Below are 13660 nucleotides of genomic sequence, written 5' to 3'. Positions count from 1 at the left end.
AATGAGTATATATATATGAGTATATATATATATAAAAAGATGATCAAAATATCGAATAATGTTGTTCCATATATATATGATTGTTTTCAAGATTTCCTATGATTGTAGTAGATCCCGTAAAAGGATTAGTGTATTTCTATGATGATACTGAAAGTTTTCATATGCATAAAAATGTATCCTTTTAAAAGAGTTTGTTTGTGTCTATTCACATGCGAAATGGACCCAATGTCGTCGTCTTGAAATGATGATGTTATTAAAATTACTAATAATAGTGTGCATTTTGTTATAATATGCTTCAAACTTTTTCTTTATCCTTTTATGTTCGATCTTTAACATCGTCTGCCAAGTTCAAACTCAGCATGTTTTTTTTTTGTTTTTTTCAAAAGGCTCAGCATGATTTCTTAATTGTGAATAGTAAGAGAAAACATGAACAAACCAAATTGTTGAAACTGACTGTTTTCACCAATCACACATTTATCATGTATGAGAAATTCCAATATTATGCCATTTAATTACTCTGCAAAAATTATTGACAAATTAAAATTCACTTTATGGTTAAATTAAGTTTATCTCTTTGGTGCATTTTGTATATATATATATATTTTATAATTAATCTCTCTTTCTGCCTTAAAAATAAATCACAGTCTCGCTCGCGTCTTTCCTCAAACCTCTCTGTCTCTTCTTCTTCCTCGCCTCGTCTACGCAATAATACTACTCTTATATCACAAAATCTCCACGAAAGGTTTGTATAGAGATGCTATAACATAGCACACATCTCCTTTCAATAATTCGCTTTTTCCTCTCTCTCTTCTTTTTCATGTTTTCTTGTTCCTGATCTCTCTCCATTACTTTTTTGCCCATCTCTTTGTCTTCCTCAGCGCTACTCGAAGATCTGTCTTTTCAGGTATGATGGGTTTGTTTGGATCAGCTGATTTCGATTCAAATTAACGTTTTTTGGATCTCTCTCTGGTTGTTTGTACTTGAATCTGAGTTTCTCGGTCTGCTTTGTACTTGCTGATCTCTGCTTTAAAATTGATTGTTTTCTTCTTTTGGTTCTCTGATTATGTGGTCATGCATTCATCAGCTTACTTTAGTATTTCTCAAAAGTAAGGCTCTATCCGTTGAGAAACAAGAACGAACAAGTTGATCATCGGATTATTTTCTGACCCGAAATTCAGTTAAAAGTAAGCTAAGACAGAATTGAAGTTTGCGTTGATCTTTAAACCAAAACAAGTGGTGGATTCGCGAGTGTGTACCAATATTACTGCAAAGTTGGATCACTGTTTCAAGTCTTGGACTTTCATTGTGAAAATGGTTGAGATCCACATGGAATTGAAGGTTATATGTAGATCATTCTAGAGCCTGACTACTGTAGTTTAATTGATTACTTCGATTATTTGGTGGCGGGAGATGTTTGCCAGAAGGAAGGTTTGATTCAGTAATCATCGAGGCTGATCTTATAAGAGTTATTTGCATTTCCTCTGCTTCTCATGTCTAGAGATGTATATTCACAACAGAGCTTATAGCGATACATGAAACTCCGAGTGATAGCCAGGCTCAGTTTTGAACCCCTTGAATTACTTTCCCTGAGGAACCATTATTATGAATGATTTCCAGATAATAATGAATTGTGGGAGAGAACTGAGTACTCAGATTGTTGCAGAGTTAATATATTGCTCAAACATGCTTCTACGTAATACTGTATATTCTCTCATATATGATTGCCATTTAGAAATTCAATTATAAAAGCTAGACCTTTGTGTTGCTCTTTAGTGTTTTTTAGGCTCCTATCCAAGCGCCAGTTTCTTCTTATAAAACAATCTCTTACCTTCTTATTTTTTATGCTTGCTCTATGTTTTTGGCAGGTCGTTTATGTATTTTCTCTTGAAGGAAGAGATTAGCCACTAATACAAAATGTCTGGGTCAACAAAAGTATTGGATCCTGCGTTTCAAGGAGTGGGGCAGAAACCGTATCCTTTCAAAAAGTATTAGATCTCAAGGGAAGCAATATAATTGTTTCCTACAGAGAGGAAGATGCTATTTGTTGTTGCTATCTCTTTTGTATGCACCAGTTTGCTGGTAATGTTAAATGTTTTACTGCTGTCTGAGATGTTGAACTTTAACATTTCTTAGAGGTACTGAAATCTGGAGAATCGAAAATTTTGAGCCAGTCCCAGTACCAAAGTCTGAACATGGAAAGTTCTATATGGGAGATACCTACATTGTCTTGCAGGTTTTGATTTTTTTCACTCTTCTTCTCCCCTTTTTATAGACTCTTATCAAGAATAGATAATAAGATATTAGCTTACAGAACAGGACAACATGCTTTCTTGTCTGATCATATGTATAAAATATATGCTCCTTTATTATCTTTCACATTTATCATGATTAGCTTTCATATGTGCAGACCACACAGAATAAGGGTGGCGCTTATCTATTTGATATACATTTTTGGATTGGTAAAGATACAAGCCAGGTATTTATTTTTGGGCATGATAGCATATATTACGTTCTAAATTTGAATCGTCATTATTACTAATCTGCGATTGATAATTCCAGGATGAAGCTGGAACAGCAGCTGTCAAGACAGTTGAACTTGATGCAGCTCTTGGAGGCCGAGCTGTCCAATATCGTGAAATTCAAGGTCATGAATCTGACAAATTCTTGTCTTACTTCAAGCCTTGCATTATACCACTAGAGGGTGGTGTTGCGTCTGGATTTAAAAAACCGGAGGAGGAGGAGTTTGAAACCCGGCTGTATACCTGCAAAGGAAAACGTGCTGTCCACTTGAAGCAGGTTTTCTTTGCTGCAGATTTTTAGAAGTGTTACACTCTCTTCGCATGAGTGTTTAATATGTATATACTTATCTCTTTTCTTTTGTAGGTTCCTTTTGCACGCTCATCTCTGAATCATGATGATGTGTTTATCTTGGACACCAAGGAAAAGATTTATCAGTTTAATGGTGCAAATTCAAATATCCAAGAGAGAGCTAAAGCGTTGGTAGTCATTCAATATTTGAAAGACAAGTTTCATGAAGGAACTTCTGACGTTGCTATTGTTGGTAAGTTGTATTAGACGCATTACAACTAATATTTGAATATCTTCTTTTTCACGTTTTGATCAGTCAATCAAGCAGCAGTTGGATGCTCAATCAATTTATTGCGGTACTCATGCATGTATAATAATTTCCTTGCATAACAGATGATGGAAAATTAGATACAGAATCAGATTCTGGCGAGTTCTGGGTCCTCTTTGGGGGGTTTGCTCCAATAGCAAGGAAAGTTGCGAGTGAGGATGAAATTATTCCGGAGACAACTCCGCCTAAGCTTTATAGGTACTTGTCTCCCTTTTGATCTGCTCTATTGGTTTTCAGATGTTTTCTGCTTTAAACAATGTTGTAAACACTTAATAGTCATTTGTTTTTATGTATTACTCGTTTATGGATGTTGATTTATAGTTGCCCTATTTTAGTATCGCTGATGGTCAGGTGGAATCTATAGACGGCGATTTGTCCAAATCTATGCTAGAAAACAATAAATGCTACCTTTTGGACTGCGGTTCTGAGATCTTTATCTGGGTTGGCCGAGTAACTCAAGTGGAAGAGAGAAAAACTGCTATCCAAGCTGCTGAGGTAAAGCTAGAATCGTCTAACTTGCTTAGCCTTAGAATATCTGAGGATTGGTTCTCATTTTTACCTTCCTCTACAGGATTTTGTTGCTAGTGAAAATAGGCCAAAGGCAACACGCATAACCCGTGTTATTCAAGGTTATGAGCCCCATTCTTTCAAGTCTAACTTTGACTCTTGGCCATCAGGCTCGGCAACTCCTGCTAATGAAGAAGGACGAGGAAAAGTCGCTGGTAAAGATTGCTTTGATACTCTAAATTATTAATAAAACAATGAAAGATCTCTTATCCCTGACTTACTTTGGTACTTTTCCTATTGTCTAGCATTACTTAAGCAACAAGGTGTTGGGTTAAAGGGCCTGTCAAAAAGCACACCAGTGAATGAGGATATTCCACCATTGCTTGAAGGAGGTGGAAAGTTGGAGGTCTGTTCTGTCTTCTGACTTGTTGTGCTGTTATTTGCTCAATCTAATTGGTTATTTTCATCCAAACTCATTAAGCTCATGTAACAGGTTTGGTACATTGATGCCAACTCCAAGACTGTTCTATCCAAAGATCATGTCGGAAAACTTTATTCTGGGGACTGCTATCTGGTCCTTTATACCTACCATTCTGGTGAAAGGAAAGAAGACTACTTCTTGTGCTGTTGGTTTGGAAAGAATAGTAATCAGGTAATCACGTGAAAAGGTGCATCTTTGATATTTTTGTTCATATAAAAAGGAAGTCCCTATTTCTTCTGTTAGTATTTTCAGCTCTTTTAATAACTGGAAAGAGGATAGTAAGACATAATGTATTGACAAAGCCGGCATGTTTAGCTTCTTCCTGGTTTGTCTTGTAAGACATTTTATAAGTAAGATTGAAACTTGGTTGGGTCTATAAGATGTTTCAAAATTCATATTTGTAAATGTGCTGCAGTTTTACTCTTTAGCTATTGAGGGATGCTGTTAGTATTGTAGTTTATTGTTATGAGTTGTTGCCTCTCAACTTTTGACGTGGTGGTCAAAGTTTGGGTACATATTGTGGTAGATTTCATCTAATCATTTTTTTCAATTATGTATATATTTGAACATGTTGAATATTTAGCCATCTAAATTTTGTTTTCTCCCGAGTTTAGGAGGATCAAGAAACAGCAGTTCGTCTAGCGAGCACAATGACAAATTCGTTGAAGGGAAGACCAGTGCAGGTACCATGTTTTGTTATTGTAAGTAATGGCCACTAGCAGTGAAAGATTGTTGAATAACTTGATCTTCTTGCAGGCCCGTATATTTGAGGGTAAAGAGCCTCCACAATTTGTTGCACTTTTTCAACATATGGTTGTCCTTAAGGTATTTCTTTTGATTGTTAATACAGAATGCTTGTTGCTGCAAGAAAATGTATTGGTAATTGATATAGTTACACTAACATTTAGGGCGGTTTGAGCTCTGGTTACAAAAATAGTATGACAGAGAAAGGTTCGTCAGGCGAAACCTACACGCCGGAATCAATTGCACTTATTCAAGTATCTGGAACTGGAGTTCACAATAATAAGGCTCTACAAGTTGAAGCGGTAATTTTCTACCTTTCTTTATCTCTTGCTAAGTGCTTTTTCTACCTTACACTGTTCAAAACTTGGCTGCCTATTCGTGTAATGTTAGAATTTGAAATTGATGCCTAGATGTTGTTTAGTTTGTATTAAGAATACACAGGTCTGCGATTGTCTGTGACATTTGTGCAATCCTTTCCGCAGGTGGCAACTTCTTTGAACTCCTATGACTGCTTCCTTCTGCAATCGGGTACTTCCATGTTCCTTTGGGTTGGAAACCATAGTACGCATGAGCAGCAGGAACTGGCTGCTAAAGTTGCTGAATTCTTAAAGGTAGTTTCTAATGGTGTTATCTTTGATTTTAATTTAGCTGAAATTGTCCAAGTAGGAATGGTATAATTTTTATTAAGCTTTTAAATAAAAACTCACTCGTACTTCTTATCACTTTTCTGTAACTGGTAAACTTAATCATCTTCTTTCTTGCTAAGTCAGCCTGGGACTACTATCAAGCACGCAAAAGAGGGAACAGAGAGCTCATCCTTTTGGTTTGCACTTGGGGGAAAACAGAACTTCACCAGCAAGAAAGTTTCCTCTGAGACTGTCAGGGATCCTCACTTGTTCTCCTTTTCCTTCAACAGAGGTAATTAAAATCAAGACATCAATTATGAGGGTCAAAGCATCTAATAGGGTCATTTTTGTTGTTGATATACTTGCATATTTTAACTTTCTCATTCTTCTTTTCATGTGTCTGCATGGATCCTCAGGAAAGTTTCAGGTGAGAATTTAGAAAAATATCCAACGTTTTTTTATCAAGATGTGTTGCATGTTTTAACATATTACCTTGCACAGGTTGAAGAGATTCACAACTTTGATCAAGATGACCTCTTGACGGAGGAAATGCATTTACTAGATACTCATGCTGAAGTTTTTGTCTGGGTTGGTCAATGTGTGGACCCTAAGGAAAAACAAACTGCCTTTGAGATTGGCCAAGTAATATGCCTCATCAGTTTTGCTTCTCAGCATAGTGATTCCTCCTTCTTTTCTCTCTTGTTTGCTCATTGTACAGTTTTGCGCAGAGATACATAAATCTGGCTGGTTCGCTGGAAGGCTTGTCTCCAAAAGTTCCATTATACAAAATCACTGAGGGAAATGAACCGTGCTTCTTCACCACTTATTTTTCATGGGATTCTACTAAAGCTACTGTAAGGTTTTCTGTTCGCAGATATCTTTTGGTTTATTAGTATGAGAAGGGGGTCCCTTTTTTTTTAGGGTGGTAGTTAATGTGATTGTGTTAGAGAGGGTTTGGGAACATACTCATTTAAAAGCAATCTTGTATGCAAATACCAATTCTGTTTTCAGCACCCTTATATAGAATGCAGTTAGTGATCACATCTCTTTTGTTAAAATGACCTGTAGAATATATAAAACTGAGGAAGCTCTGCGTTTATAGAGGAGGAAAGATTTACATTTAAACTGAGGGGAAAGCTGCCAGAACACACGACATTAACTCTGATTGTCATTGACTTTTCGTGAACTTCCACTTCTTTGTCTCATTAAATTTAGTTTTGGTATGTTTACCTGTCATACAGGTGCAAGGGAATTCCTACCAGAAGAAGGCAGCATTATTACTTGGTACACACCACGTTGTGGAGGTAAACACTTAGTTATGATGCTTACTGGGGAAAGTTGGAGATACTACATACCTGCGTATTATGTTTCCTTGCTTTTGTGTCTAATCGTAGCAGATAAGAACATATGTGACGATGGAAGAAACTGTTGTTGATGCCTCTCCTTTGTAATATATTATATTACATCCCTGGAACGTTGGTTTATAATTTACCTTCTGCTGCAGGATCAGTCTAGCAGTGGGAACCAAGGACCAAGGCAAAGGGCTGCTGCTTTAGCTGCCTTGACTTCTGCCTTTAATTCTTCTTCTGGGAGAACAAGCTCTCCGGTAAATAGTCTTAAGCTCATTATTTTATGTTTCTACTAGATTTTTTTGGATACATATATATACAAAGATATTGGCATATCATGAAGGAAAAAAAAAGGCTCTGGGACTCATTTCTGGGGTTCCCATTCATGAATCTCTCAGAGTTACGCAAACCTTTGAGTTGCAATCAAATAATTTCTCAAATCACAGCTACTAGTGTCCCATGTTCTTGATATGTTGACTTAGACGCTCATTTCTTTAACTGCAGAGCCGAGACAGATCAAATGGAAGTCAAGGGGGTCCAAGACAAAGGGCTGAAGCTTTAGCCGCCTTAACATCCGCATTCAATTCTTCACCATCATCAAAGTCACCTCCCCGAAGATCAGGATTGACAAGCCAGGCGTCACAAAGAGCAGCAGCAGTGGCTGCTCTTTCCCAAGTTCTCACTGCTGAGAAGAAGAAATCACCTGATACCAGCCCTTCTGGTTAGTTCTTCACCTGATACCAGCGCTTAAACTAAATATCGTGAGCTTGTTTTTCGTTTTTTGGCCTTGGTTTGATTACGCTAATAACTGTGAGTATGTGTGGTTATTACAGCTGAAGCAAAAGATGAGAAAGCTTTCTCAGAAGTGGAGGCTACCGAAGAAGCTACTGAAGCCAAGGAAGAAGAGGAAGTGTCACCTGCAGCAGAAGCGAGTGCTGAGGAAGCAAAACCAAAGCAGGATGATTCTGAAGTAGAAACAACTGGAGTAACTTTCACCTACGAACGACTACAAGCCAAATCTGAGAAACCCGTGACAGGGATTGACTTCAAACGCAGAGAGGTGAATCAAAATTGAGCCGATTTTGTTCTTTTTCTTTCGTCTTAATTTGAGCATAAGTTGTCAGTATCTTATTCCTCAAACCAATTTATCAGGCTTACCTGTCTGAGGTAGAGTTCAAGACTGTATTTGGGATGGAGAAAGAATCATTCTACAAATTGCCTGGATGGAAACAAGACTTACTGAAGAAGAAATTCAACTTATTCTAAGGATTCTCCAAAAAAAATTAGCAGGTGGAAACATCACAAACATCCTTAGATCTCATGATCCTCCATGTCAGATATATACTAAGAGCAACATGCCATTGTGTTATTTGGTTATGTAGTGACCTCAGCGCCGCAGCTATGAAGACAATGAACAGTTTCTTGTGTTTTTCTTCCTTCAATTTTACTCTTTTATTGTTTTGGTTTTTCAATATATTTCTTCTTTCTCATGGGTGGGTTTTGGGTTTGATTCTTCATATTCTTAACCACAAAATGGTGTGTTATTGTAATGATTGTTTTTTTGTCAAACATGCGTTCATTTTTTGGGTCAGGACAGTTGTGTGGTGGTGGGTAGTAAATTCTTTGATCTGGATTGCACATTATTTTGATTGTGTAAAAGAACAGTGTCTACATGTAAACTCATGAAATTTCAATATATTGGTGTTGGATTCGTTTGACAATTGAGACACCATTTGATTTTGTTGTTCTAGTTCTATGTATGTTGCTAGCAAAGCTTCCATAGTACATGAACATGACAGATATGTGTGTCGAAGTAAATGCAGTTAAATTATTGATCAGAATCATGAAATGACCAGAAAAGAAAGGAAATTATAGAGCAACAACAACCACATTTATGTCTGACCTGGTCTCCCACAAATTTGGTAACATTTTCATTTTTTGTTACTGTGCAACAACAAATCAAGGAACACAATTAGTTGGGAATCAGAATGGTTACGCAAATGTTGCATTAGTATTTCTCAAGGTAATAATGATAATAAACCACACGCAAACATTCTGCGATTATGCAGTGTTACCACATCGAGAATGTTTACGACTTTTGCTTTTGACTATACGAACTGCATTTATAGTCACTACTCACTAGTTGCACAAACTTAAGAAACTAAACTAATAAACCATAAACAACGTAAGATCGCATTAATCATCACTTATGTTTATCGAACTGTCAGCGAAATCGTTTATACAAAAATATTCATACCGATTTAACCCGACTGATAATAGTACACTAACAAAAATCATTCACTAACTTACATGTATTGATCTAAAATCTTTTTTCTTATAACCTCAAAATATTGATTTTCTTACAATCGTCGTCACTATCGTCACATTGATCTAAAAGAATCGACCACAAAAACAATCTTTGGAATTTACGTCTAAATTTTTGAGCTGGGCAAATTTTAAAACGACGACGTTGCTTTGAGCGAGACAGGTCAGCAGCAGCCATATTAGTCTCTGCACGAACTCTCTGTCTAAGGTAGAGGGTCCACACTCCAAAAGGAAAATGAATCCTGTATAACCAATTATCGATCGACACGTGTGTGGAAGAAAGAGTGTCGGTTCCTTTTTGTCCAGCTTATTCTTTTTTTAATAATGAATTATATTAACAAATATACTTTTGTTTCTTAAGGAAAATACTTTTTAAAAAGTTCCTATGTAATGAAAAGAAAGACATTAAAAAATGATTATTTATTACTGTGATTGATCAATACTGATTTATTTCACATATAAAACAAACATGCATATAGTATATAACATAATAATGTTATTAATTTAGAAGGAATAATGTTTTAATCATCCCGCTGGATCGTATGACATAAGTAGTAAGAACATAAACCCTCCATTACCATAAAAGTATTTCTTTCAGAAAATTCAACTTTATTTCTAAGAAATCACAACACAAAATCATTAAATGAATTTTATCATTTTGTCACTTGTCAGTGTTCTACTATTAAACAAATAAAGGCCCGGCTGCGCCACCTTTAATATAATTAAAGTTATGGTTTCTCTTCTTCTTTTGTAAGAAAAATATATATATATGAAAAATAGCCAAAGGTTGGAAGCTACATAACTTGCCATGGATAAAGCTAATTAGAAAACTCCAACATCAACTAAAAGTGTTTTCAATACATAAACAATAGTAATGTTTCGACTATATAGAATGATTGATTATTAAAATACACAGTATTTGATTAATGAACTAGACTACTTTAGAGTAAAATAGTTAACGTGGTTGAGATGGTAAAATAAAGAAAAAGCAAAGCACGCTTGTTATGGATAAATGTGAATTCTTGGCTTCTAAATGAAGCCATTGTAGTAGAGAGACTTAACTTGCTACTCCTTGAAAGAACCCCACTTTGTATTTTTTTTAATGTCTTTCTCTTTGTTTTCTCTTGTTGTTGATAATCTTTTTCACAACCTCACGCCTTTAATGTGTGTGGACATACAAAGATACTGACTTCATCTATATCCAAAACAATTATTGATTTACATTATGATACTAATATTACATGCTTAATCTATAATGATTTTATTTGGAGATAACCACATTTTCTTTTTGTTCAATAATAACTTTAAAACATATGTTCTCAAAAATGAGAATCGAAATCTCTTCTATGTTTATATATTTGGAATGAAAATTGATGGATTTTATCAAAGAATTATAAGTATCAACATCGAAGGTATTATATATTTAGATCTAATTGGACCATTACAATGAATAAGTGTAGAACTAATGCTTTCAACAACGAAAATGATACTACTATATAACTAGTGACTGTAATGAGTGGAGATAAAAAGTTTCAACCGAATAAAGTTATTAGATGATGAGCTTTTTTATTAATGTATGTTTATGTCACCACCACCTTTGAGGCTTCGATGATAGTAATTGGGAAGATTGGGGAATCCGATTCCAACGATGAATCTCTCGTGATGGCATTATTGTTTTGTTAAAATAATAGGTTTCAATAATTGAAGAACAAACGACGTTTTCTAAAGTTTTTAGTGTTAGACAAAATATAAAAGTGGTGGCCAAATTGACTTTAACCAGCTCAAAAGACCAAATAAACCACATGCGACGTGTGTCTTTATAACAACAAAAACAAATCAAATATAGTAATTAAAATTTCTAATTATGAAACATGTGATATCATCATCATCAGCATCATCATAATTGTCTTCTAAAGGCGTCTCTCCTTTCATAGACTGACTAATTAGCCCGAGTCAGTCATCATAGGTTATCGTGGTATGTTATCTAAAGTTTTATTTTAAATTATAGTACTATGCATTCTCTCCTGATTTTTTAGGTTTAGTGAAGACTTTCATTCTATAAATCGGACAAGATTTTTGGTTTTATACCATTTTCTAAAAAATGTTAAAATATTACAAAACATAGAAATCATAACAATTTATTTAGTATATTGTATTTTTAAGATACATATATATATATATTCCGTTACAATCAGGTATTTGTAATTTTGTAGCCCACATCGTTAGGAATCAAAGTTTGTGGAGTTTATCTATCTACACATATTGAGAATCAATTATATATATCCCAGAAGAAAATAATTTCGAGATTTCTAGCAAAATAAATAAAATACAAAAAACGGTCCATTACCGACAATTTCTATATAAAATCCAAAAAATAATGGTATTTTGCTGATTTTATCAAATGATTATTTCGAAGGAGACCAAATCAATAATGAATACAGAACGTGGACACACTAATAAAAACATCTGTGAAAAATCAAAAATCTAAAGAACATAACAAATGTCAAATGTGTACAAAACTTTCAAACAAATAAATTAAAATTTTCCCTATTTTTTTTGTTTCGTAAACTCTTTTAAAATAATGCTAACAGTAATTATAAACAGAAGAATCTAATTCACAAGAACAAATACGTTTCATAATAATCGCCATAATATCAATAATATGATTACTATTACTATTACCACCACCTCTTTGTATTATATCATGATTCTTTATCGACGAAGCCGCCGAGTTTCTCGTCCTTAACTCAGCCAGTGAACTCGCTTCCGGTACCACCGACTCACTCGTAACCACTTCAAAATTCTTCGTCATGTGAACATTCCCAACGAGTTGGCTCAACACCACCGATTCCGTAACCGAGTTCTTCTTCTTATGCTGCTGCTGAATCGTCGCTCTCACGATCTCAGTGTGCATCGAGCTCGATAACCTCCTGATTCCTTTAGCTCCACCGATCAGAATCGCCGGATTAACCTCGGAGCTTTTCTTGCTACTACTACTGTGTTTAGAGAAGAAGAGGACTGACTCAAGGCTCCGGTTACGAATCCGGGTTAGCGGGTCACCGAGGAACAAGGAGGTTTTAGCGTCCACGAGCATAACGTGTTTGAAATTGCGTCTTACTCGACCTAGCAGCATTGGGTAACACGCCCATCTTCTCAAACTTATCGGAACGTGATCCATAAACCCGGATAGCGAGTTTTCAGGATCCAACTCAGTCACGTCGAAACCCACTACTGAGCCATGTGTCAACAACTCGGTTGACTCGGTCGAGTTATTCAACGACGACGTATCGTTGTAATTAGCTCGATGCGTCTTCTTCCCCCAAATTGGCTCAGACGATGATGATTTCGATTGCTTCTTCATGAATTTCGTGAGATTAAATCCCCAAACGGAGTCGATTTGATTCGACGAATTCCGATGAACATCAACGAGTTTTAAGAACGAGTCGTTCTCTTCTTCGATCATTTCAGTGAATCTCGTACCCGAATTGAAGAGTAAAACGACGTCGGATTTGGAAGTGACACCGGAGCGGTGGATCAAGCGCATGAAGAGACGGAGATCGTCTTCCGTAGTATCGGAAGAGATATGAACAACAATCAAATCGTGCATGCTCTTGGTTCCTCTGAGAAACAGAGTACCCATACCTTGGAGAGCGAATCGGTTATAACGACGACGAGATTCAGAAGAGGCGGAGATGTCGCGGTTGAGGAGAAATCGACGGTGAGGACGAGAAGAAGAAACGGCGGGAAAGCCAGAGGAAGGTTCGAAGGTGGAGAGAGTGAAGAGGAAGAGAGTGAGGAAGAGGAGGAGGATGCAGATTGAGATTGTGGATTGAGCTTTGGAGAGGAGAAGACGAGAAGATCTGGAGCGGAAGAGAGTTGTTGTTGCCGGAGAAGAAGAAGAAGAAGAAGGAGAGTCGTCGTTGTTGTTGTGGTGGTCGGGGAAGAAGACTAAGAGCAAACCCATTCCTCTAGTGTTGTTCTTCGTCTCTTTCGCTGATATCAAACCCATTCTGATTCTCTCTCTCTCTCTCTGTCTGTGAGGATTCTTCTGGGGTTAGTGGTGGTGAGGAGAGGCTGAGACTGAGAGCATTCTCTCTTCTTTTTCTTTTTGGCTTTCTTCTCGAATTTTGTTTTTTTTTGCATCAAAATTATTTGTTCTGTTTTGATTTATTGTTATGATAACAACGAAAAGGAAAGCCGGGTCGGGTTTTCCGGGTCAGATTATTTTTTTGGGGACGACAAAAAATGTGGGTGGATATTAAATCAAGGGGATGTTAATTAACGACCCCATGATGTCGAATTTTTAATTTAACTTCAAAAATTTATGAGAAAAATCAAAATAAAGAGGAAGTTATTATTTAACTTTCACAGAATAAGAGAATTTAAAAGTGAATTTAAAAGATCCAATCTATCTAGAGATGTAACTGAATCTAAGTTTACTATTAAGATAAAAACAAATGTATTTATAGATAAATGTAAAATAAACTGAGAT

At 36.0% G+C, this 13660-nt stretch overlaps 2 protein-coding genes and 2 long non-coding RNA genes across 13 annotated transcripts; 2 read left to right on the top strand and 2 right to left on the bottom strand.

Moving 5' to 3' along the window:
- The first annotated feature begins 564 nt into the window (after positions 1-564).
- On the top strand, positions 565-8588 carry VLN3 (villin 3). 10 transcript variants are annotated; one of them, NM_115601.3, is made up of 26 exons: positions 565-742; positions 879-904; positions 1866-1970; positions 2134-2233; positions 2408-2476; positions 2560-2796; positions 2884-3061; positions 3202-3334; positions 3472-3631; positions 3708-3858; positions 3949-4049; positions 4137-4295; positions 4739-4807; positions 4881-4949; positions 5033-5170; positions 5351-5479; positions 5639-5786; positions 5911-5921; positions 5996-6136; positions 6223-6348; positions 6736-6798; positions 6999-7100; positions 7348-7564; positions 7677-7903; positions 7996-8133; positions 8226-8588. In NM_115601.3, exons 3-25 carry the CDS (start codon positions 1915-1917, stop codon positions 8107-8109), a joined length of 2898 nt encoding a protein of 965 aa, NP_567048.1. In that variant the 5' UTR covers positions 565-742; positions 879-904; positions 1866-1914; the 3' UTR covers positions 8110-8133; positions 8226-8588. The 10 variants fall into 10 exon arrangements, with proteins under 10 accessions (NP_567048.1, NP_001325651.1, NP_001325647.1 ...); NM_001339861.1 differs by having other exon boundaries at positions 1085-1970; NM_001339863.1 differs by having other exon boundaries at positions 879-1338.
- Positions 8589-9243: 655 nt separating this feature from the next.
- AT3G08925 lies at positions 9244-9456 on the bottom strand. Its single transcript, NR_141495.1, has one exon. It is a non-coding gene; the product is annotated as an other RNA (long non-coding RNA).
- Positions 9457-10752: 1296 nt separating this feature from the next.
- AT3G08915 lies at positions 10753-11093 on the top strand. Its single transcript, NR_141494.1, has one exon. It is a non-coding gene; the product is annotated as an other RNA (long non-coding RNA).
- Positions 11094-11495: 402 nt separating this feature from the next.
- AT3G57400 (uncharacterized protein) lies at positions 11496-13501 on the bottom strand. Its single transcript, NM_115600.5, has one exon. The coding sequence runs from the start codon at positions 13175-13177 to the stop codon at positions 11753-11755; it is 1425 nt and encodes a 474-aa protein (NP_191299.1). The 5' UTR covers positions 13178-13501; the 3' UTR covers positions 11496-11752.
- Between the last annotated feature and the right edge of the window lie 159 nt (positions 13502-13660).

This window comes from Arabidopsis thaliana, chromosome 3, assembly GCF_000001735.4.
Source record: "Arabidopsis thaliana chromosome 3, partial sequence".
Classification (NCBI taxonomy): domain Eukaryota; kingdom Viridiplantae; phylum Streptophyta; class Magnoliopsida; order Brassicales; family Brassicaceae; genus Arabidopsis; species Arabidopsis thaliana.
The sequence above is the reverse complement of the archived record's forward strand: the minus strand, read 5'-3'. Positions and strand labels throughout refer to the sequence as shown.

Coding starts and splice junctions, on each gene's coding strand:
- VLN3 (NM_115601.3), top strand. CDS start 1,915: ATGTCTGGGTCAACAAAAGTATTGGATCCTGCGTTTCAAGGAGTGGGG. Junction 4,050..4,136: donor AAGGAGGTGGAAAGTTGGAG/GTCTGTTCTGTC, acceptor CTCATGTAACAG/GTTTGGTACATTGATGCCAA. Junction 5,480..5,638: donor AAGTTGCTGAATTCTTAAAG/GTAGTTTCTAAT, acceptor TTGCTAAGTCAG/CCTGGGACTACTATCAAGCA.
- AT3G57400 (NM_115600.5), bottom strand. CDS start 13,177: ATGGGTTTGATATCAGCGAAAGAGACGAAGAACAACACTAGAGGAATG.